The sequence below is a fragment of the Mastigoproctus giganteus genome, chromosome 9, assembly GCF_048544385.1.
Source record: "Mastigoproctus giganteus isolate SK-2022 chromosome 9, ASM4854438v1, whole genome shotgun sequence".
In the NCBI taxonomy this organism is placed as follows: domain Eukaryota; kingdom Metazoa; phylum Arthropoda; class Arachnida; order Uropygi; family Thelyphonidae; genus Mastigoproctus; species Mastigoproctus giganteus.
In genome coordinates, this window is record NC_143583.1 from 11,158,138 (window position 1) to 11,180,473 (window position 22,336).

At 39.4% G+C, this 22,336-nt stretch overlaps 1 protein-coding gene across 3 annotated transcripts in view; it reads left to right on the forward strand.

Annotated features, from left to right (window-relative positions):
• LOC150080050 (dixin-like) overlaps positions 1–22,336 on the forward strand; it is a 391,642-nt gene that overhangs the window by 92,561 nt on the left and 276,745 nt on the right. For all 3 annotated transcript variants that reach the window (XM_090381957.1, XM_090381956.1, XM_090381958.1), the window contains exon 6: positions 11,112–11,446. In XM_090381957.1, the coding sequence (XP_090238083.1) occupies positions 11,112–11,446 (335 nt within the window). The remainder of the gene's footprint in view (positions 1–11,111; positions 11,447–22,336) is intronic.

Here is a 22,336-nt window from a genome sequence, read left to right on the forward strand (position 1 = left end):
ATCAGCAGTTCGAATTCGCCCATTTTATTGACGACACTTCTAACATTACTATATAAACAATTAAGGCTTACTGTTCTTGTATGTTTAACAACCCTAACACAACCCTTGAAGTTTTTTAGGCTCGCTTCCCTGGCATTAGCTACCCGCTCACTGAAACGTTTCTGCCCCAGAACATCTAGATAATACGTCCAGTTGGGCTAACAGATAAAAACTCTTGAGGTGTGTACAAGGGTTACCTTGACCAATATTATCAGATAAACGTGTGTCAGTATTACCCACATTCCCCCTAACTAGCAGTTTCCCTGAACCTTTAAGGTATCCTTAATAATACTGTCAAAAACTTTTGCACCACCTTTGTTTAAGTGTATCCCGTCTCTACAAAACAAATTCCTTCTACCTACAAGTGTGGGCCATGCTGATAGAAATTTCCTCCCTAAAGCCTTGCAGAGTCCTTCAAGTCTTGAGTTAATCCACAAGGCTTTTAACATATAATCCCTCCTATCGTGTCTGGGCAGAATTGCAGACACACAGACATTGTGACCTAGCTCTCAGCATGGTCCTGTATTTTTCCAACAAATCGTCAGATCGTGTACGTTTAATGTCATTAGTCCCCAAATGAATAATAATATTCTCTTTACCCCCCCTTAAAATCTGACAATCTGTTGGTGACATCATTAATATTTGATCCCGGCAGACATACCCTGGTTCTACTCCGCCTATCCTTATTACAAAAAATATTCCCAGTTTCCCTGACAATGGAGTCTCCTAATAAAACAATGTCCTTTTTACCAGAGTAGTTTGCACTTGGTTTTTCCGTTTTGAGGCGCGAATCGGGTGTGCATCACTTGGTAGATTGCTGGGATCTTGAGTCCCTGACGAGCTCCAAGATGCATTATTCTCGAGGGCAAGCACCCGTTTTTTCAGTGCCTAAAATTGTTCCATCAGTGCACCAAATTGTAATTTAAGATCGGTGCACTCCTTACATCGATCACAAAGAAAAGAATCCCCAGGTGAGCTATGATTAGTCACCAGGACGACCTTGGAAAACAATCCACAGGTTCCGCAACGGATTAAATCATGACTCATCCGTAAATCGTGTCATGATTTAATCGCCATCGGCTGTTTCCGTGTGAGTCACGATACCCTGTGACATGTTTAAGGCAGATCTCGTAACTACCATTATAAAATTAGCTAAATATCAATGAAAATTAACTTGAAAAAATTACATCTATAATATTATAAAAATCAAACTGTTACAGGAAAACCTATAACAAAATAATCCAACAATATCTAAATAAATCAAATATTTAACAGCAATCCAATACTTTTAATGCTTTGGCATGTAATTGGTTGACTTTTGAAGTGTGACTTGGTTTTAGCTTTTTTCTTTTTTTTTTTTTTTTTTATTGTTTCGACCCTAAAATTGCAAATATCTATTTAATTATTCACATACATATATCAGCTTTTGTTATTATTTTTTTTCTTTGTTACTGATATTTATTGATCTACTTGTTGTCGAACATGGATCATGGATTAGTTGAGCTCCAACTGACTTTGTTAATTGGAGCTTAACTTCTAGCTGCAAGTGGTGACACATTACAGCGCTCTATATGCAGATGTTATATAGTTTATTCGTACTAGATGTTCGTAAATTACCATAAACAATTTTCCCATATAGCTTGATGTAGCCGAGCGGTCGGGAGCGAGTGCATAGTGTTTACTGGCATAGTGTTTTGTGGAAGGCGCCACCGGTGGTTTCCCACATCTGCACCATAGTACTCTGTGAAGGATTTACAGAATCTCTGTAAAAGCCAGAAAAAGTGTGGTTTCTGGTTTGTGACAGAGTTGTGCTATGTTCTGTTGTTCTGTCTCTGTCTGCTTAGCCGCAAGGCCCCTAAGGGAACCCCACGTTGCCCGCCACCACCACTGGGAGGTGAGCCAGGCTGCCCATTTTACTCTGGCTGGCCTCCGCCAGGGTTGCCTGAGCTTCCTGACGGAGACCAAAAAAAAAAAAAAAAAAATATATATATATATATATATATATATATATATATATATATATATATATATATATAAAATAAATTAATAAAATAAGTAAAAAAGTAATAGATTAAAAAAAAAAAAAAAGGGGGAGAGAGAGAGGGGCATAGAAGAATAGAGGATTTGAGGGGGAATGAATTTGGGTGGGTTGACAGTGGAGAATAAATCCACCCTAATTGGGCGAAGTATAGGAAAGAGTGTGGGTTTAAAAAGTCACAGGGGACAGGTGCCCCTGTGTAATTGTCAATGGCATAGTGCCTGTAAATCCCGCACTGAGGTCAGTGCCAGCAATCCCGCACCTAGATCGGTGCCAGCAGTATATCCTACCCATTTCGGGTTTGCGATGACTTAAATCCCGCACTCCAAGGAGTGCCAGCATCCCGCACCTTGGATGGTGCCTGCAATAGATCCTACCCTATTAGGGTTGGCATGATTATGTCTGCGTTTTCCGGGGGAATAGAGAGTTATCCCACGCCGGTCCGGTTTAGTTCTTGGGCTCTCAGTTCTGCAATCTTAGCTCGCCTAAGAGCAAATGTTTCCTGCGCATAGGTGGTTAATGCCTTATAGGTATGTTCCTCGAGTAGCAGAGTGGATTCTTGATTACGAGGGTTTCTCTGTATCGTGGTGAGAAATTTAAGCCTAATGTTGTCGTAGCTGGGGCACTCATACATGAGGTGCCCCCAGGACTCCTCTTCGCCGCAGTGGCAACGTGGATCATTCTCGATTCCCATGGCGGTCAGTTTTTGTTGGAAGGATCCATGGCCGGTGATGATAAAGGTCACATGGAGGCCAGGCGAAAACCAGGGTGGAGGTTCTGGGTGAGTTGAGCTTATGGATGGAAGGAATCGTTTTGTGATGGCCCCTTTTGTTGTAGTGTCCCAGTCATGTTGCCATATCTCTTGTAGATGTTGGGTTATCCGTTGTCTTTCCTGCCTGGTGCCGTTTGTGGTGTCAAGTTGAAAATTTAGCAGTTGGGTTGGAACTCCCTTCCTTAAGTGATAAAAAAAAGCCCTCTTTTAACCACTTCTAAGTATAGTGGCTGACATCCAGTTAATACCTGCAGAGCAGGGGTGCTGACGGTGCGGCACGCCCTGCAAATTGAAAGGAGCATGAATCTCTGGATTGAATCCAGCTTACGTTTATTTCTTGCTAGGATGGCTTTTCGGTACCAGATAGAGGCACCATAACACACAATTGGCACGTATGCCGCTTGGTATATCAGAGTAAGAGCTTTGTGCTTCAGCCCCCAGTCTGCCCTGCTGACTCGCCTTATCATAGCACTGTACCTTTGAATTTTGTTGGCTAGATACTTTAGGTGGTGGTGAAAGGTAAGCCCCGAGTCTAAGAAGATACCTAGGAGCTTGACTTCAGTGTGCAGCCGTATGGGCATAAAGTTTAATTTTATTGTAGGTGGTCTTGTGATTTGTAGCCTGCCTTTAAGGAGTATGGACTTTGTTTTCTCTCCTGAAATGGTAAGGTTGTGCAGGGCTGCCCAGTTCTGAAGTTTTACCAGTGCTCCATTTGCCATTTTCTCCAGGTTCGTCCTGGTGTTAGCACATACCAAAAGGACAAGATCATCCGCAAAGGCCAAGGACTCAACACCTCCCAGGTCCATGCCCAGGAACTCATCCAGGACAATAGACCAGAGGAAAGGGCCAAGCACAGAGCCCTGCGGACAGCCTCGATCGATGTACCTAGTCACTGTCTGGAATCTGTTGGTAACTTGGACTTTTCTACCAGTTAAATATGACCTTAAACTGTTGTATAGATTGTTGGAAACATTTGTTTGCCGAAGCCTGCGAAGAACACTGGGCCACCATAGTCGATCAAAGGCGCCAGCGAAGTCTACCATGATTGCAAGGGAGTATTTAAAGGCTGTGTGAGTTGCTTGAGTGATTAAACTGTTAATGGCATCTTCTGTGCTACTACCTACTTTGAATCCAAATTGCTTGTCACTTGGAAGTTTTTGTTCTTCATATCTGGCGGTTAAGCGAAATAGGAGTAGGTGTTCTTGTAGCTTGGCCATTACAGAGAGCAAGGCAATCGGGCGGTAGGAGGTTGGAATTTGTGGTGGCTTGTCGGGATTTTTCAATATAAATTTCAGGGTTGCCGTTTTCCAGGATGTTGGAAAGGTGCCTTCTGTCAGGCACCTATTTAGAAGGCTTAGGAGAGTAACAGGATAGCATTCTGCAAATTTTTTAACCACATCCACTTCCAGCAGATCAGCACCAGGTGTTTTTCCTACTTTCATTTTGGTTATTGCCAAGTCCATCTCAATGTTAGTGAAGGGGGATTCCACAGAGGCAGGATGATAGTTGTGATTTTCATCTACTATTTCTTGTTGTTGTTGAGTCATAGCTGCAGCTTCAATGGGATAAATGGTGTCTAGAATATTGTTAATGCTATCCTTCCAGGTGTAAGTAGAGGAGCCATCCATCTTTAGTGTCGTATCGAGTACCTCTCCTCGCGGCAGCTTGTTTGTTACGATCTTGAAAACGATGCCCCAGGGGTCCTTATTCCCAGAAGTAGATACCAGGGTTTGCCACGTTTGCTTTTTACTTTTACGAATTAGCTTTGTGTATTCATTTCTGACAATGCGGTAAGCCTCTCTGGAGCGAGTGCAGTAGCACTCTCTTTGAGTGGACAGTGGTTTCAACCTGTGACTTTTAAATACGATTAACGGTTGTATTCATGATTTTTTGTAAACGCCTATGATCTGATGGTCTTGGAGTATTAACAAGAGCATATGTATGATTAATATCCTATTAGCTATTGTGACGACGTGTTCGAGTCACCAGAAAAGAATCCCCACTAGAGACTAATACTTAGTCTCTTACCACAGATCGTTGGGGGTCTCTTTGAAATGAGTCATGATTACGGGCTGATGCATTTTTTTTTTTCTTTTTCAGTTCAGAAGTATAACTATGGACGTGTTTCCTCTAATGATCAATTAAGCAGGTCTGTTCCAGTTCAATGGATAATTTGTTTACGATTGCTGTCTCATTCGCTGAAAAAAAAAATTCCATTAATGTGTGCTGCTGCTACTACTACTACTACTACTACTGTCATTAGAATTGAAGTAAAATTGATTGTTTTTAATATAGAAATTCATTTAATCTGCCCTAGTTTTGCACATCATCTATGAGGTCTCAGGCATCATTTGGTTAGGTTTTTCTGGCTGTTTTGTATTCTTGATTTCTGTTACTCATAACAGACTATTATCAAGAACTGAATTACAATAAAACAATTTTAGTTGAGCGGTCAATTCAGCCAGGTCACCTGATCCATTACTTCAAATTTGAAAAACGTCGAGCCCACTCTGGTCACACCAAAGGTATTAGAAACAGTACTATCGTATATGGGCTTATGAGACAAACGAGCCTTTTGTTGACTTGAATTTCTGTAGATTGTAATTTTCAGACTATGAATTGTAATTTTACATGCGAAGGAAGGTTATTTGTCAAAGTAGACGCTATAAATGAAGATGACGAAAACTAGTTTGAGATGAGCACGTGTCTGGTTGAGTCATGTGTTCAGATTTGGAGGAACGAGGTGGAATTACAGATACAAATTTAAAAACGTGCAATTAGAAATATATATTTGTATATATAGAAAAAGCATGCAGCCGAGACCGAATGTCTGCGTAATGAGAAATCATAAGTAACCTAACTGCCCTCTTTCAGATGGAGTCGAGGAGCGTCATCCGAAATGTAGGAACAGTATTCCGCGGTAGGTTTGACTTAGTATTAGCCATGTAGTGCAAGAAAGCCACAGACTTTTGCTGAGCCTGCCAAAAAAAAAAGTGGATAAGAAAATACAAATTGTGCTTTCCTCCTCACTTAGGTAACTACGTGACTTTTGGGTTTCTTCATAAGTTATTGTGGGGTTGCTATTCCCAGGCGTAAGCTCTCACATTTTTCTGCATTAAAACATAACTGCCACTTTTCTGATCATTCCTGAAACCTGTTCAAGTCATCCTGAAGAAGTGCTGCTTAGCACTGATCATTAACTACTCTCCGATTCTTTACGTCTACTGCAAATTTTGACATCACTCCCTTTATCCCTTTGTCTTTTATTTAAACTTATTTGTGATTACTTGTGCAATTACATTCCATTATTTTTTACAATAAATAACCTTTGTTTAAAAGGAAGACTTTCTCATTCAATACATGTCCGAACAAGAAACTGTTGCTGTGCCGTTAATTGGCGTTACTACAATTTTCAGTTTCTGTTTTTTGCTTTCTATTTGTGTGAACAAATTTTAGCAACGATGGCTACTAATTCCCCAGTATCGTTTGTTCATGGGGTTGTCTTAGAAGTGCACTACTATGATCAGCTACGTCGCGTCAACCGAATGTGAATTCCTAAATATATATTTTCCCCCAGTGTCGGCCGACCTCAGAACTTAGCCAGGGCTAATTTTGAAACTTTTAGATCATTTACATAAATTGTTATATAAATAGCGAACTGGCTTTTTTTGTGAACCCCTGGCTTCTGGCCGGGAAGGACACATTGCTTGGATTGTAATTCTACTACGACATACAATCAAGCGATAAATAAATTTAAAATTATTCTGTAGACGGCCGAGGCTAGAAAGAGTTCTCTCTCTAATTTCGATTAGTTTTTGTTGGAAAAGTTAATTTGCGTTCAAATCTCCTTAAAGAATGAATGGTGGACACTGTTAGTTCAATACTGGCAAAACATTCGAAAGAACTAGTTCTTTCGAATGTTCTATAAGAGTATTTGTATATTCATATCCTTAACTACTGTATTCAATGTCTTCAATGGTGTTTTTTTTTTGTTTTTTTTTGATCATTCGGTATTTTCGTAGGCTACTCTAAACGACGGGTTTAGTAGTGGCATGTGATGCAAGAAAGCAAGTGTATGAGCTTATGCAGCATCAGCCAAAAAAAATCACACGATTCCCTCCAAATGCCTGTCCAGTTCTTCCTTAAATTTATTTAACCTATCAACTTCCACAACGACAGATGCAAGTTTGTTCCAGCAATTAACCACCCGCTGGCTAAAGGCAAATTTCCGCACATCTATTCTACATCTTTCTTTTCTTAATTTGAATTTATGCCCCCTTAGGTTCCTAATTTGAACAAGTGGAAAGATCCCATCAGAATTCAACGTGCTCAACCCATTCAATGCCTTATACACCTCAATCAGAACACCGCGCAGGTGCCTAGTCTCCAGCCACTGCAATTTGCAGAACTTAAGCCTCTCTTGGTAAGAGGATCCCCTCATTTCCCTCACCAATTTTGTTTCTCTACTCTGTACACGCTCAAGCAAATCTACATCCTTCCTAAAATGAGGCCTCCCGACCTGTACGCAGTACTCAAGGCGCGGCCTGACCATTGCCTTATACAGAGAGACAATCACCTTCTTCTCCCTGCTAGAAAAATTCCTATATATCATTGACATGCCCTGGCAGCCTGTCTGCATTGCTCAGAAAACTTCATATCTGACTGCACAATTACTCCCAGGTCTTTCATTTTCTACCACCTTAAGTGTAGTACCACACAGTTGGTACGTTTCTCTGGTTTTACTTCTATCCATATGCAGTACTTTGCATTTGTCAAGGTTAAACTTCAGTTGCCACTTCTAAGCCCATCTGCCCAAATTATCTAGATCCTGTTGCAGTAGCACACTGCCATTGCTGTCATTAACAACCCTGCCAACCTTTGTATCATCTGCAAACTTCGACACTAAGCCGGATATACCTTCATCAATATCATTGATAAATATACAAACAATAGTGGACCTAACACCGAACCCTGTGAGACTCCACTAATAACATTAGTCCACGAAGAGCAGCACCCATTAATTACCACCCTCTGTCTGCTCCCACTCAGCCATCCTTTTATCCATTGTAGCAACTTACCCTTAATACCATTCTGCTCCAATTTGTATAATAGTCTTCCATGCGCAACAGTCAAAATCTTTCCTGAAATCCAAATATATGATATCAAAATTATTTTTTGCATCCAGTTCCTTTGTAACCACATTATAATATCCTATCAAATTCGTCAGACAAGACTTTCCCTTAACAAACGCATGCTGTGTCTGAATTATTGCTGTAGTCTTGTTCAGATGATCCTGCAATGCATCTTTAACCAGTGACTCCATTATTTTACCCGGAACAGAAGTTAAACTAACTGGTCTGTAATTACTCGTGTCACTCTTTGATCCCCCTTTGTGAATTGGGGATTTGCACGCCTCCAGTCTGTGGGGACCTCCCCTGAGTCCAAGGATGCTCTCATAATTATGACTAGGGGTTTGCTTATTTGCTTTGCCGCCTCCTTTAAAATAACTGGATAGATCCCATCCACCCCAGGTGCCTTTCTTATGTTTAACTTCAGCAATTTCTCCTCCACTTTTCTCTCAGTTATTACAAAATCATTAAGCATCCTGCTACAATTTGATAACCTTCTGCCATTTTCAAACCTTAATAATTCCTCATGTGTGAATGTAGATGCAAAATACTCATTCAGTTTGATTGCTATCTGAGCGGGATCATCAACAGCCGAACCATCGATATCCAGTGGACCAATCAGGTTCATCACCTTCCTTTTAGAGTTTATATAAGTAAAAAAATCCTTGCTGCTTTCCTTAGCATCTTTTGCCAAACATTTCTCGTAATCTGCCTTCGCCTGCCTAACCCCCTTTGTGACCTGATTATAGACTAGCTTAATCTGCCATAGGCATCTGAGTCGCTTGATAATTTATATGCAGCCCATGCATTTTTATTCTCTGTCACGAGTCTCATTAGTTCAGTTGATAACCATTTAGGCCCAAACCTTGAACAATATTTCTTAATAGTTAAGAAACCTTTAGTAGCATCCATGATTAATTCCTTGAATGCTTCCCACCTAGAATTTACTGTTGGTAACATCGTCAGTTGATCCCACTGTACAGAAGTTAAAAACTGTCTGAGACCACTGTACTCACCTTTCCGAAAGCAAAAACCCTTTCCTTTACCCCTGATGGTAATTATATCTTTAAGTAAATCCCACATCAGAAACTGTGATCACTGCCACCTAGTGTTTCCTTTATCTGCAAATTCTTAATACACGAATGATCATGATCACTGCTGATAACCAGATCAAGAGTACATATTACCCTCTGTGGTTGCCTCTCGAACATGCTGCTGCAGAAAACAATCATCCAATAAATCCACAAAAGTCTTACTAGTGTGTGAGTGACCAACCCACAAGTTCCAGTCAATATCTGGGAAGTTAAAATCCTCCATTATAAGACATGTAATGGGGGATTAATAAACAATAAGTGGTATTGTTTCACTCTTTAATGCTAATTCGTAGCTACTGGAGTATATGAAAAGACACTTGTGTAGCTTATTTATAAAGAAGTATGTGGAGTACTCACGATTTTCAAGCGAGTACAGTTATGGTTAAAAGTATTAATATTAATATGTTCTGAAGTCAAGCATTCTACAGGCAGCTCAAGGTTATTCACAGCTTCTCCACGTTGCATTAACGCTGAAAGAAACAATGCTTACTTTCAGCAATCATACGGGGAGAGCATTAGCAAAGGCACATGATGCAAGAAAGCAAGCTTATATAGCATCAGCCAAAAAAAAAAAAAAAAAAAAACCCCTTATTTCACCCATCCACTCGCTCCAAATGTTTGCCTAGTTCTACCTTGAATTTAAGTTGTTTACCTCCACTACAACAGATGGAAGTTTGTTCCATCAATCAACCACCCGCTGGCTAAAGGCAAACTTCCCACATCTATCATACAACCGTCTTTCCTCACTTTGAATTTATGCCCTCTCAGGCGATTATTCTGAGCCAGAAAAAGAATCCCATCAGCATTGAGCATGCTCAAACCATTCAAGGCTTTATACGCCTCAGTCAGATCACTTCGGTGGTGCCTAGTCTCCAGACACTAATTTGCAAAACTTAAGCTTTTCTTCGTAAGAGCAACCCTTTGTTCCATTCACTAATCTTGTTGCCCTTCTCTGTACTCGTTCCAACAGCTCCATATCCTTCTTAAAATGAGGCCTCCAGACAGTACTCAATGTGTGGCCTGCCCATTGCCTTAAACAAGGGGATAATCACCTCATTATCCCTGCTAGAAAAGTTTCTGTATATCATTGACAAGACTCTTGCAGACCGTCTGCACTGCTCAGAAAACAGACTTCATATCTGCCTGTACAATTACTCCCAGGTCCTTTTCATTCTCTGCCACTGTCAGTGTAGTACCACAGAGTTGATACGTTACTGCTTCCCATATGTAGCACTTTACAGAGTTGGGGAGTAAACTAGTGAATGACATTCAACTGACTGTAGAACTCCTCAAGATGTGGGCAAGCCTATCATCCCAAGGGTGATTATTGAAATATTCAAATATGCTGTTTTAAAGTACGTGTCGATCTAACTGGATAAGATTTAAAGTCCAGTACTTCCTTGATTTAATTTAGTAACAAATGTTATTGATATTTCGATTGTATTAAATTAATACAATTCGATTGTATTTAATCTGGTAACAAATGTTATTGATAGTTCGACTGTATTCATAGATATTTATAAGGTGGCTTGCGTGAAGCTCCCCAACAGTATACTTCTGGATTTATTTTTGTAGATGAAAAATTCGAGTCGAATATCGCAAAAAATAAAATAAATAATAATATTAATTCACAACAATTTTGCTTATGTTTAACAGTTTAAAATTTTAACAGTTATATTATTTTTACATTTTCACCACTTCAGAAGTTTGTAGTGGGACGTGAACTGATAAAAAAATATGAGGTTGCCCCTATAATTATTATACTGTACTTAATGCGATTTTGCAAAAAAAAAAAAAAATTTTTTCTTTTTAATGACATATCTTGAAGAAAAGCTGGAGAGCTAATTTCAGGAAAACAATATAAGATTTTACTGATTTTAGGTTAGTATATTAGCTGAATGTATTTTTCAGTTGAATTTTAAACTTTTATCTATTATAAAGTAAATTCAGGGTTAGAGATGGCTGAACTTTACATTTTAGCAGAAGCTAGAGATTTTCCTGCGCTTCTTTTTTTCTTAATAAACATCTGCTTCTTACAGGAAAAGCCAGACGTCTCTAGTACGGTCCCCTAAGTCAACCGATCACCTGCCCTCTCACCAGTCACGTAAAGATGCCAACCCCTCGTCTTTGTTGTCGGAATACAGTAAGCCCACCTGTCTCCGGAAAGCTACTAGTTTATTAGATGCAGAGCGCTTGGTCCACGGGGGCGGAGAGGTAGATGGGGCAAGCTCTACCAGTAGCCCGACTCCTAGTGAAATGTTGTCTGCTCGTGCTGTGTACGAATCGGCCCAGTGGTATTTTCAGGGAACACCCAAAAGTGACCGGCACTTGTTGATCAGTAGGAGTGACCTTCCGTCTATTGACGTTGGTCTTGGTGAGTGGTCAAGCTCTATCAGCTATTGAAATCTAATCACATGTTTGTATAAACTAACTTTAGGAGCTGTTAAGTTGATTGTTTTACAGTATTTATTTGTATTCCAGACTAAAGTTTTAGTCCAATTTTTTTAATCACTAAATGAGCAACTACATTATGAAATAATTTGTTCATATCCAAGATAATTAACCGAAAGGATAATTCTAGTTAGTAAAGTTCATTGATTTACGAAAACTCATTATTTTGTACCTAAGTTCCCCTCATCGAGACGTTTCGGTGCTGAAGAGAGCAAAACATCCAAATAGCTATGGAAGTCAAGTAGCCCATCAGCAATAGTATTTTTTTTTTTTTTTTTTTTTCATTCTTACTGAAGCCACAATACAGCAATACCCCGCATAGTACTGATAATTGGTACCGAAACTGTACTGTGTTATGTGAAACCGTGCAGATTGAGGTGTAATTATAATGAGTTTTAATTGAATGTGTACCAGTCTATAAATCTATAAAGAATTTACGTTTGATAGCCAATTAAAAGGATTTGAAATAAAAAAAATATTGCAAAAATTTTATTAATGAAAAGAGATGAAAGAAATTTTATTAACAAAAAATTAACAAAAAAGAAATTTTATTAACAAAAAACTTTTCATTTTATTAATGAAAAGCTTTTTGTTCGTCATGAGAGATGAACAAAAAGCTTTATTGTTTATTTAGGTATTTCAGTAATGAAGATCTCTTCTTTTTCTTGGTGTACAAGTCTTCGTAGCATCGAAGACTTGTACACCAAGAAATTGTTTGTTTTCCTCTTCTTCATATGCAGTTTGCTCATCAATTTCAAGGAGAGTTTCATCATCCAAGTCATTTGCATGTGAGTCAATGCAGTCATGTACACTGGCAGTGTCCAAAGTCTTTTCAGATCTTCACAGTGTCTTCGGCGATTGTCAGCTTGCATTTCAAAACCAATGAAATACATGTATTTTCCAAATGGGGCAAAACATACTGCCAAACAGAACACATGTTGTTGGCAGCGATTTCTAGCCAAAATGCAGATATGTATTCGATTGTATTTAAAGGGGTAAAAAATAAATTGTGAAATGAAATGTTTGAAAATCCATCACGTTTGTCTCGTCAGGACAGAATTAACACTATACAGGGGAGCTATTGGCACACGTGCATATGAGGCAAGAGAGTTGGCCCTGCAGCATATATGTACACGTACCTAGTGACAATGGGAAATTGTGGGAGCGAAGTTAAAAAAATATCTAATTAATGATATTGAAATTTCGCAAGATTATTTAATGAAAAAACTTTCGAGCCTTTCTGGAGTTAATGGAACATACCATATAATCTTAAGGGATGCAGCAAGTGAGTGCATTGGACCATTGAGGCTAATTATGCGAGCATCACTAGACTCTGGGGAGATTCCCTTGGATTGGAAAAGTGCCAATGTGTCTCCCATGCATAAGGGTGGCTCTAAGAGTGAAGTGGGAAATTATCGACCTCTCAGTCTGACTTCAGTGGTAGGGAAAATCATGGAGGCAATGATCAAGGGTGGAATTCAGGATCATTTGGATCGAATTGAAATTCTCAAGGATACTCGGCATGGTTTTGTAAAGGGAAAATCATGTTTAACAAATCTGGTTCGCTATTTTGAAAGGGTAACTCACGAGCTGGATTTAGGGAATAATTTCGACATTGTTTATTTAGATTTCAACAAAACTTTTGACACAGTTCCACATGAGCGGCTGCTTTATAAGCTAGAACAGGTTGGAATCACTGGGAAAATCCTTAGATGGATAGAAGGATGGCTTCAGGGCAGGAGGCAGAGGGTTGTGATAAATGGCTATTCCTCAGATTGGGTTGATGTAAGAAGTGGGGTTCTCCAAGGGTCAGTATTAGGACCATTGCTGTTTTTAATTTTCATAAACGACTTCGATGAAGGGATAGAGGGCGTGATGTCTAAATTTGCAGATGATATTAAAATTGGTAGAGTAGTTAATGATCACTGTCAAGCTGAGCTTCTTCAGAGAGACCTAGATAGACTTCAGGAATGGTCAGAAAAATGGCAGCTATGCTTTAATCCAACAAAGTGTAAGGTATTACACCTGGGAAACAGTAATCCCAAAAAAACTTATTCACTTGGTGGAGTTCAACTAAAACCAGTACTGGAGGAAAGGGACTTGGGTGTTACGATACGGTCAGACATGAAATTCTCCGAGCATTGTAAACAGGTTGCAAGGAAGGCCCATGGTGTCCTATCGATGATCTATCGAACTTTTGCAAGTAGAGATAGGGACGTGATAATCCCATTATATAAGGCTTTTGTTAGACCACACCTGGAATACTGTGTTCAAGTATGGAGACCGCACCTAAAGAAAGACATCGAGCTTCTTGAAAGGGTATAAAAACGGGTAACTCGCCTGGTGAGATCGGCAAAAGGGCGTCCTTATGAAGAAAGACTTCGAATATGTGGGTTTCAGAGTTTGGAAACTAGAAACCTTAGAGGAGATTTGATTGAGGTGTTTAAGGCTCTGAGAGGCATCAGTAAAATGAATGAGGACGAAATTTTCAAGATTATAAATGATGCTAGAACTAGGGGACATAAATTCAAGTTACGGGGGGAAATGTTTAGATTGGACTGCAGGAAGTTTTATTTTAGCCAGCGAGTAATAAATTACTGGAATAAGTTGCCTACATGGGTGGTAGAGGCTGACCGTTTGGGAAAATTCAATGGTCATCTGGATAGTACCTTCGGGTGAGGGAAGCACATGGGGTATTAGGTTTAATTTCCTTTTCTTTTACTAATTATTATTATTTATTATTTTATCATTGTTTTATTCGAATTTTTTTTTCTTTTCTTTTTTTTTCTTTTCTTTTTTTTTTCTTTTCTTTTTTTTTTCTTTTCTTTTTTTTTTCTTTTTTTTTTCTTTTTTTTCTTTTCTTTTTTTTTTTCTTTTTTTTTTTTTCTTTTTTTTTTTCTTTTTTTTCCTGCCTGGTGCAGCATAAGCCATAGTGCTTTCTTGTGTGGGGGGGGTTATTTTTATTCTTTATTTATTTATTGTTATTTACTTTAAATAATTTCCTTTATAAATATCCTCTTTTTTTTTCAACCTGTTCCACAATGCTATAAGGGCTTATTTAATTATTCTCTGTACTCTACTGTGCCCCCCGTTTAGTCCCCTCCCACTTTACACCTGACTTGTTTGTCTCCCAGAAGATTCTAGACCCTAAGCGGGTCTCAATATTTTTTTTTCTCCTCTGGATTGGCTGAAGTTCAAAATGACTGACAGACTCTTAAGTACCAAAACATAATAATATTTATTGACAATATATATACATTTCCAACCAATAGCTACGATTGACTGTGAACTTTAATATGTGTAGCTTTGTTAGGCAGTTAGGCTTTATCTGTGTATATCTTTGTAATTCAAACTACAGAGTTTTCATACATATATATATATATATATATATATATATATATATATATATATATATATATATATCATTATTTTCTTCGTGTGTCTCATCCTTGGGTTCTAACGGATCTAAGAGTCATTACATCTTATGATCCTTACATGAGTTTTCCGACCAATCAACTGTCCTAGTAGGTTTACAAGTGGCTTCCAGCATGGCAATAAACAATTTTAAGTAGCTATATATATATACATATTTATATCCCTTTCCAAAATCACCACGTATACATACATATATATAAATATACCTCAGTTAGCAAATCCTTTCCTCAACTACAGACCTGTTCATCATTCATAATCAACAATAGTAATTAACCGTTTTCCCGTATCTAATCCTATAATCCTTTAACTAGCAGGGCACTCTATCAGCGTTTTATCCATTTAAAACAGTTACTATCACTCTGTGTTATACTCTCTATAAATCCAAATTCGCTGTAATTTCATAATCAACTACAATCCTTTGTTACCTACTTAGTCATTCCCTCAAAATTAACTATTATCTCAAAGTATCCTTTCTACCCATTTATAAACCCTTATCTTAAAGACCTACACTTAATTTCACTACAGTTCTGTGGGCATGGTTACAATTACATTTAACTTTCTCTTATAGATTAGGTATTGCTCCTAGAGTCCTTTCTTTATAAACTTAAGTTTTGTTTCTTACTGAACTATCACTTACTCAGTTTCCAAGTGATTTTCCTATTCAGGGCTGCCATAACCATCAGCGTAATGGCGTAGACTAGGAGGCGGGCAGTTGTTCATCCTTGGGCACTCTTCTTCCTTCACTATAAATTTTATCGGCTTCTCACACTGCTGTAGTATACATTGGCTATGCAGAATATTCTTTCTTCCACATGGACACATTTCTTTTCCCAACTTTAGGCTTACGAAATTTCTCACAAAGAAAATTTCCTTCCCATTCCTAAACCATCTCCCCCAAACTCAGCAACGACTCTGCCCCACGACTGTCTTCCTCTACCCACTTTCAAAGACTACTTCACCATCTCTCCCAAAACTCAGCAACGACTCTGCCACCCGACTGTCTTCCTCTACGCACTTCCAAAGACTACTTCAAAAAAACTTATCCTTCTCCTCACTCTGAATTTCAAAATTTCCTGCGCTCTTTCGTTCAGACCAATTGCTGACCAGTACATTCCTTCCCCTGTGATTCCCATTCGTCTCCTATACTCTTCGTGGGCGTGTCTTCCATCATTTTTAGAGAGGGCTACTTGTTTCCAGTAATTCCTAGAATTTTTTTTTTTTTTAGAAAGGCAACTGGAAATTCCAGTAATTTTGGAGTTTCTAGATCGGCTTTGTGTTTGCCCATCTACGCCCTGTATTGGCCTTGATACACCTGTCGTTAATTGCCCCCGTGAAATTTTAAAGTGTGCACTTAAATATCATGAATACCTCCATTACTAAGCTCCATCTCTATCTTATTTATTTTTGTTTCAGCTCATTGTTCTTTAGGGCGAAATGTTAAATCTGATCTGAGCTCATTAACTACGGTCTGCTCCATCAGTGTTTCCTATTGTATCGCGTGTTCGAAACGCTCCCCCCCCCGTTGCTACGTTAATCTTCCTCTACTTAAAGATAATAGGCGTAACAGGCACAATTAAACCTTGACTTATCTGAATTATCCTATACAATTTCAGTTATTAGTTTGACCATATATATTTCAAATGGTTGTCTGTGTCAATATTCCTTAATAATTTTATTCAATATCAATAACCCTCATTTTTTTAACAGTTGTAAGGACAGGTCCTTACACTTGCACTATGCGGCCATTACTAATACTATTGAATGAGTTTTAATATGTACAATAAATTTTCGACTGAAACTTAATTGAAAACAGTGTTATATAGTGAAACCTGTGCTAAGCGAGGTATTGCTGTATTCTGCATGTGTTTAATTATTCATATAGGAGTATTTTTACTGGTCCCGGAGTCCTTGTTTCAGAGATATGGAGGCCAAACTGTTTATCTCCCGTGATTTAAAAACACTTGAATATTACTATTTATTTTAATATCGTGTAATTCTGCTTCTCCAGATACAGATGCCAGGAAAGGCAACACCCCTCCCCCCCCCCTTCCTGCAGGCTGTGCCTATCTACTGAATGATCAAGTGTGAGGGTACGAAAGTACACTCACACTTGATCATTCAAAAATTACAGAAGCCATGAACGTACATACTAATAAGAAAATATGCAGGAAGAGGATGTCGAAATGAATGACTTCAGATCTGGCCAGTCAAATAGAGAAGAAAAAGACGGCATGGGATAGTTACAGAGCGACAAGAAGTACTGAAGCCTACAACAACAAGCTGATCTGCAATAGTACCACAAGTAAGGTTAGAGAGGCTACGGTTGCACGTGAGAAAGTATTGGCTAAGAGAGCAGGAAATGGGGAACTAGGAATTGTTCATGTATGTAAATACAACAAAGAAGAAAGCTAATCAGATTGAACCCTTTTGCATTGGGTCTTAGATAACCCAGCTGATGTTGCGGATGAATTGAATAAGTACTTTGCATCGGTCTTTACTGACAAAATACCCTTCATGTAGGAAGAGGTTGTGCAAGTGAGGCTGAGCCATATGAAATTAGTGATTTTAAAATTACAGATGATTGTTTATTAGGAAAACCTTTGGGTACAAAGGCAAGTAAGTCTTTTGAAGGTTTTTTTTTTTTTTTTTTTTTATGAAAACTCCAAACACAAGAGGTATTAGAACCTATAGTACTTAGTACCGTGCTTGGGTTTGAGGGTGAGAAGACGAGAGAAGATATTTGTTGATATTAGACTTGAACTTCTGTAGACTGTAATTTTCAGGAAATACGTACGAAGGAAGGTTGTTCCAGAAAACGGCAGTTGAATGAATAAACGAGGAAGATGAAAAGTTGGTTCTGTGAGTTTGAAGTTGGACAGTAAATGGATGTTGTCTGGTGGCGGCACGTGTTCGGACTGTTTTGAAGGAGAGAGCGGGAATAATAGAAGCCAATTCAAAAGATCAGTGCCCATGGAAGTATCTATAGAAAAAGCATGCAGCAGAAACAGTACGTCTATGAGACAGCGAGTGGAGAGACTCTGTTAGAGAGAAGTCAATTAATTAACCTAATTGCCCTCTTCTGAATGAAATCTAGAAGTCTGAGAGAGGTTTTTGGGGGCACGTCCCAGATGTGAGAACAATATTTCATGGTAGGGCGGATTTGCGATTTGAACAGAATGAACAGCTTTTTGGAAGAAAAGTAATGCCGAGAGCGAAAGAGAAAACCAAGTTTTTTAGATGCAGAGGAAGCAATATTTGTAATATGCTTGTGCCAAGAGAGATTGGAAGTCAGAATAATCCCCAAAAGAGATATATCAACTTGCCTAGAAATAAGAGTGTCACCAAAGATAAGCATAGGAGCAGAAGGATCCTTTTTGCGAGATATAAGACAAGACTGAGTTTTGGAAGGATTGAAATCAACTAAGTTGTCTTTGCCCCACTGGAGAATTACCTGAAGATCGGCATTTAAGGAATTGGTAGCGGATATTTGAGAAGTTGAAGCTGATTGAGCAGGGCAAGGTTTCTCAAAATGGAAAGTGGAATGCAATGTGCTATCCTCGGCAAAGCTATGAATAGGATTTCCAGTCAATGGAAGTAGGTCATTAATATACAAGAGGAAAAGAGTGGGGGAAAGAACTGAACATTGAAGGACACCGGCATTAGTGGAGAAGTTAGAAGACAGAGAGCCATCTACGATCACCCTCAATGAGCAATCAGAGAGAAAACTGGATAACCAATTACAAAAAACAGTTGGCAATCCATGAGATGGAAGCTTGTTAGAAGACCTTTATACCAAACACGATCGAAAGCGTTTGAGATGTGAAGAGCAACTGCTTGTGTTTCACCAAACGTTTCCATTGAATTGGTCCATAAATGGGTAACATAAGCCAGAATATCACAAGTGGATCGACACTGACGGAATCCATACTGGCGATCATTGAGCAGACGGGAAGGTTTATTGGTAGTTTAAGTGATGGCGGTTAATTGATTTCTCCATTACTTTAGAAAGAGTAGAGTAGTTTAGAAGTAATTGCGATGGGAGAGATTTTTCACTCTTTTTAGGAAGTGGCTGGATATGAGCAAATTTCCAAGCAGAAGAAAAAACACATTTGGAATAGGATTGTGAAAAAGGCTGCAAAGAACAGGAGCACTTTCGGGAACACAGGTTTTGAGAACAAGTGGAGAAATACCATCGGGACCTGGAGCTTTCTTAGCATCAAGATTCGTCAAAATCCTTCCGACATCCTTTTGACGGAAGACCATAGGAGGCATTGAATGGAGTGTGTTGGGAATGGTCGGAGGTGTTTTACCAAGATCATTAATACATGAGTTGGAAGAAAAATGGGATGCTAGCAAGTCAGTTTTATCCTTGGCTAAAGTGACAACAGAACCATCTGGTTTTGACAGTGGTGGGAACAGAGATGAGCAATAGCTTTGGCAAGAGACCAAAATGCTCGGCTACCATTAGGGCAAGAAGCAAGTTTTCTACCCTTAGCCTGTTCAAAATCTTGTTTGGACTGATTAATAACTGCTTTACTATTGCCTTGAGGTTTTCACAGACATTCTCTCAGATATACCAGACAAGCTGTACTTGCTACCTGGGAGTCTAAAACGCTGATGGAACTGATATTCGGGTGACATTTAAGTCAAGTGGACCAAATTTCGGCGAAGTCCGGACGGTCGGTCTGTGACAGCAAACCTCTGCTTGCACCTTCACGATGATGGGACTGTTAGTAATGGTGGGTATAACCTCCATGCACAAGCACACTGTGGGTGATCACCCAGGTGTGAACCAACGTAAGCAGGGGTCGTCGTGTGGCGCCCAAACCACATCGAGGAATGCTGCCCCTCTGTGTTACCAGACAATATTAGGTGGTAGATGACTCTCATCAACCAGTGCAATACCACCACTTTGCTTATTGGAGGCTTGAAGTGGTGGAATCCATATTTAGTCTCCAGAGCCAAGTTCCGGTCAAACCTTCCCCATCTCTTCCATCATGCAGTATTACTGATGACTTTTGAGGTCACGATGAACATCAAGGCGAGATCCAATCTTCCTTACATTTCGAGGTTACAGCTGTAAAACGGTGTTCGCAGGCCGGCCGCTAGTTAGTACACCGGAGCCAACCTATTGGTAACTGTTTAGGAAGCTTCCGGAATCTTGCTACCTCTAAATCCTGACTTATAGTGACTGGTTTGATTTGGTTTTTAATGGCGCATTGGCAGCTAAGGCCATAATGCGCCATAGTGACTGTTGAGAGTCCGAGTAGTGTGTATGCGGGGGCCATTATCGAGGCCACGTTATGTCAAGGATCTGTCTATATTCTTACCATGTGTACGCAGTATCGAAAAATTTCATTACTTCATACAGCATGCCCCCCCACACTTTTTCTTACTATTGAATACACCATGAATTGTCAATTTAATAGAGTAAGCTTATCTGCGAAAAGATCTAAACCTCCCAAACACTTTCTAGTTCATTTCACAAATTTACGTGGTCTCAATTCTAATCTCAACGATGTCCATTTCCACTTGCAGTCTTCCAAACCATATGTACTTTTTCTGACTGAATCTCACTTATCGGTTGATTCAACTACTGCTCATCTCAGATGCCCAAATTATTCGCTGTATGATTCCTTTCGAGGAATCATACAATGGTGGTACTTCTGCATATGTCCGTTCCGATATTCCCTGTCAGAGACTTGGTAATTTGGAATCTCCTCTTTTTGATCTTTTCTGGCTTAAAATCTTTGTACTCATTCTGTCAAATTCACCTGTTGCCTCTACCGTTCTCCCAACTCCACTAATCACTTGGAGCTCTTCGGCTTCCTCTCTTTTGCAACTTGACTCTCTCCAGTCCAACTTTCCTAACAGTGAGGTAAATTTCCTTGGTGATTTTAATGTTCACAACTCCAGCTGGCTTCCGTTTTCTAGTCACACCGACCCAGCTGGTCGAGATGCTGATGCTTTTGCAATTACTAGTGACGTACTGAATGTCCAAAGAGGTTTGGAGCCATTCAATAGAACCCTGTGCCGGCAACAGCGCGCACACATACACGCACGCACGCACGCACGCACGCACGCACGCACACACACACACACACATACACGCACGCACGCACGCACACACACACACACACACACACACGCACGCACACACACACACACATATTCCCAGGAAACAGGACAGCAGAAGACGAAGAAATAAGGATGAATATAGCTTAAAGTAAAAAAAATAATAATAATAAAAGAAAGAAAAGAAAAGAAAATAAAATCTTTATCCGTTTCTCGCCCACGTCTTTATGCAGTGCTGCCCAAAGTGGTCCACAAAGAAAAAAGGTGTATTGTCAAACAGAAGTAGTAATGTGATTCAATCATGATCGGCAGGAACAAGTTCTGATATAATTCTGAATTCTGTTAATCTGGAGTGGTGTCAGAAGTCTCTGGTCGATGACGGTATCACTGAGCAGAGGAAGGATTAAATTGCAGAGAGTCTTGATAAAGGATGAGTCAGAAAAGTGCAGCATCTGTTAAAATCTTTGCGTCTTCTTGAAAACCACAACAATTTTGTATATGACGTCATCGGGACGACGAGGCAGCGCATAGTTGTATTATGATTTATGATGTGTTTTCAGTTTGATTTCTTGAATTAACATTGAGGTTAAGACTTCCTGCGATTAAAAGCAGCATTGCAGAAAGTTTGAAGGGCCTGGAAATTGTTGACAGAAATGAGTATCTTCTCACCTCCAGGACACAAGTTTGGTACTGTTGCCTTAAGAACCAATCTTAGATCGTCGTAAATGGAGCATTCAAAAAGTACGTGAGGAGAGTCTTCCGGTAGCCCACATCGACAGGAGACTGTATTGGAAAGTCTGAATTGGTAGAGTTTTTTGCGTTAAGCGAACCATGCCCAGTTAGTATTTATGAGATAAACAGTGAGGGTATAAACCATTTTCTGGTGAATGATGAGAGTAGTGTAGTTACGTCGGGAACGAAGTTTTTGGTGATAGTTCCTTTTTCGGTAGAATTCCATTTATTCTGCCAGGTGTTCACTAACAAATTCCAGCATCTGGTTCGCCCAGTTTTGGGATCAGCCTGACTGTTAACAATGATTCCCTGAAATTCCGTAGAAATGCCTTTTCGGATGTAAAAGCAAAGCCCTCTAAACACAACATGCAGGTCAAGTGGTATAGTGCCTGAAAGAGTCAGTAAAGCTGGAGTTAATACTGTTGGGCAAACATGAAGTAGGCTAAGGAGAAAACAACGTTGAATAGTGGATAACTTCGTTTGTACAGTTTTAAGTGCAGTGCGTCTAAACCAAAGGCTGGCAGCATAGGTTGTAATTGGGATTATGGCAGCATTATAAAATAGATGTAGG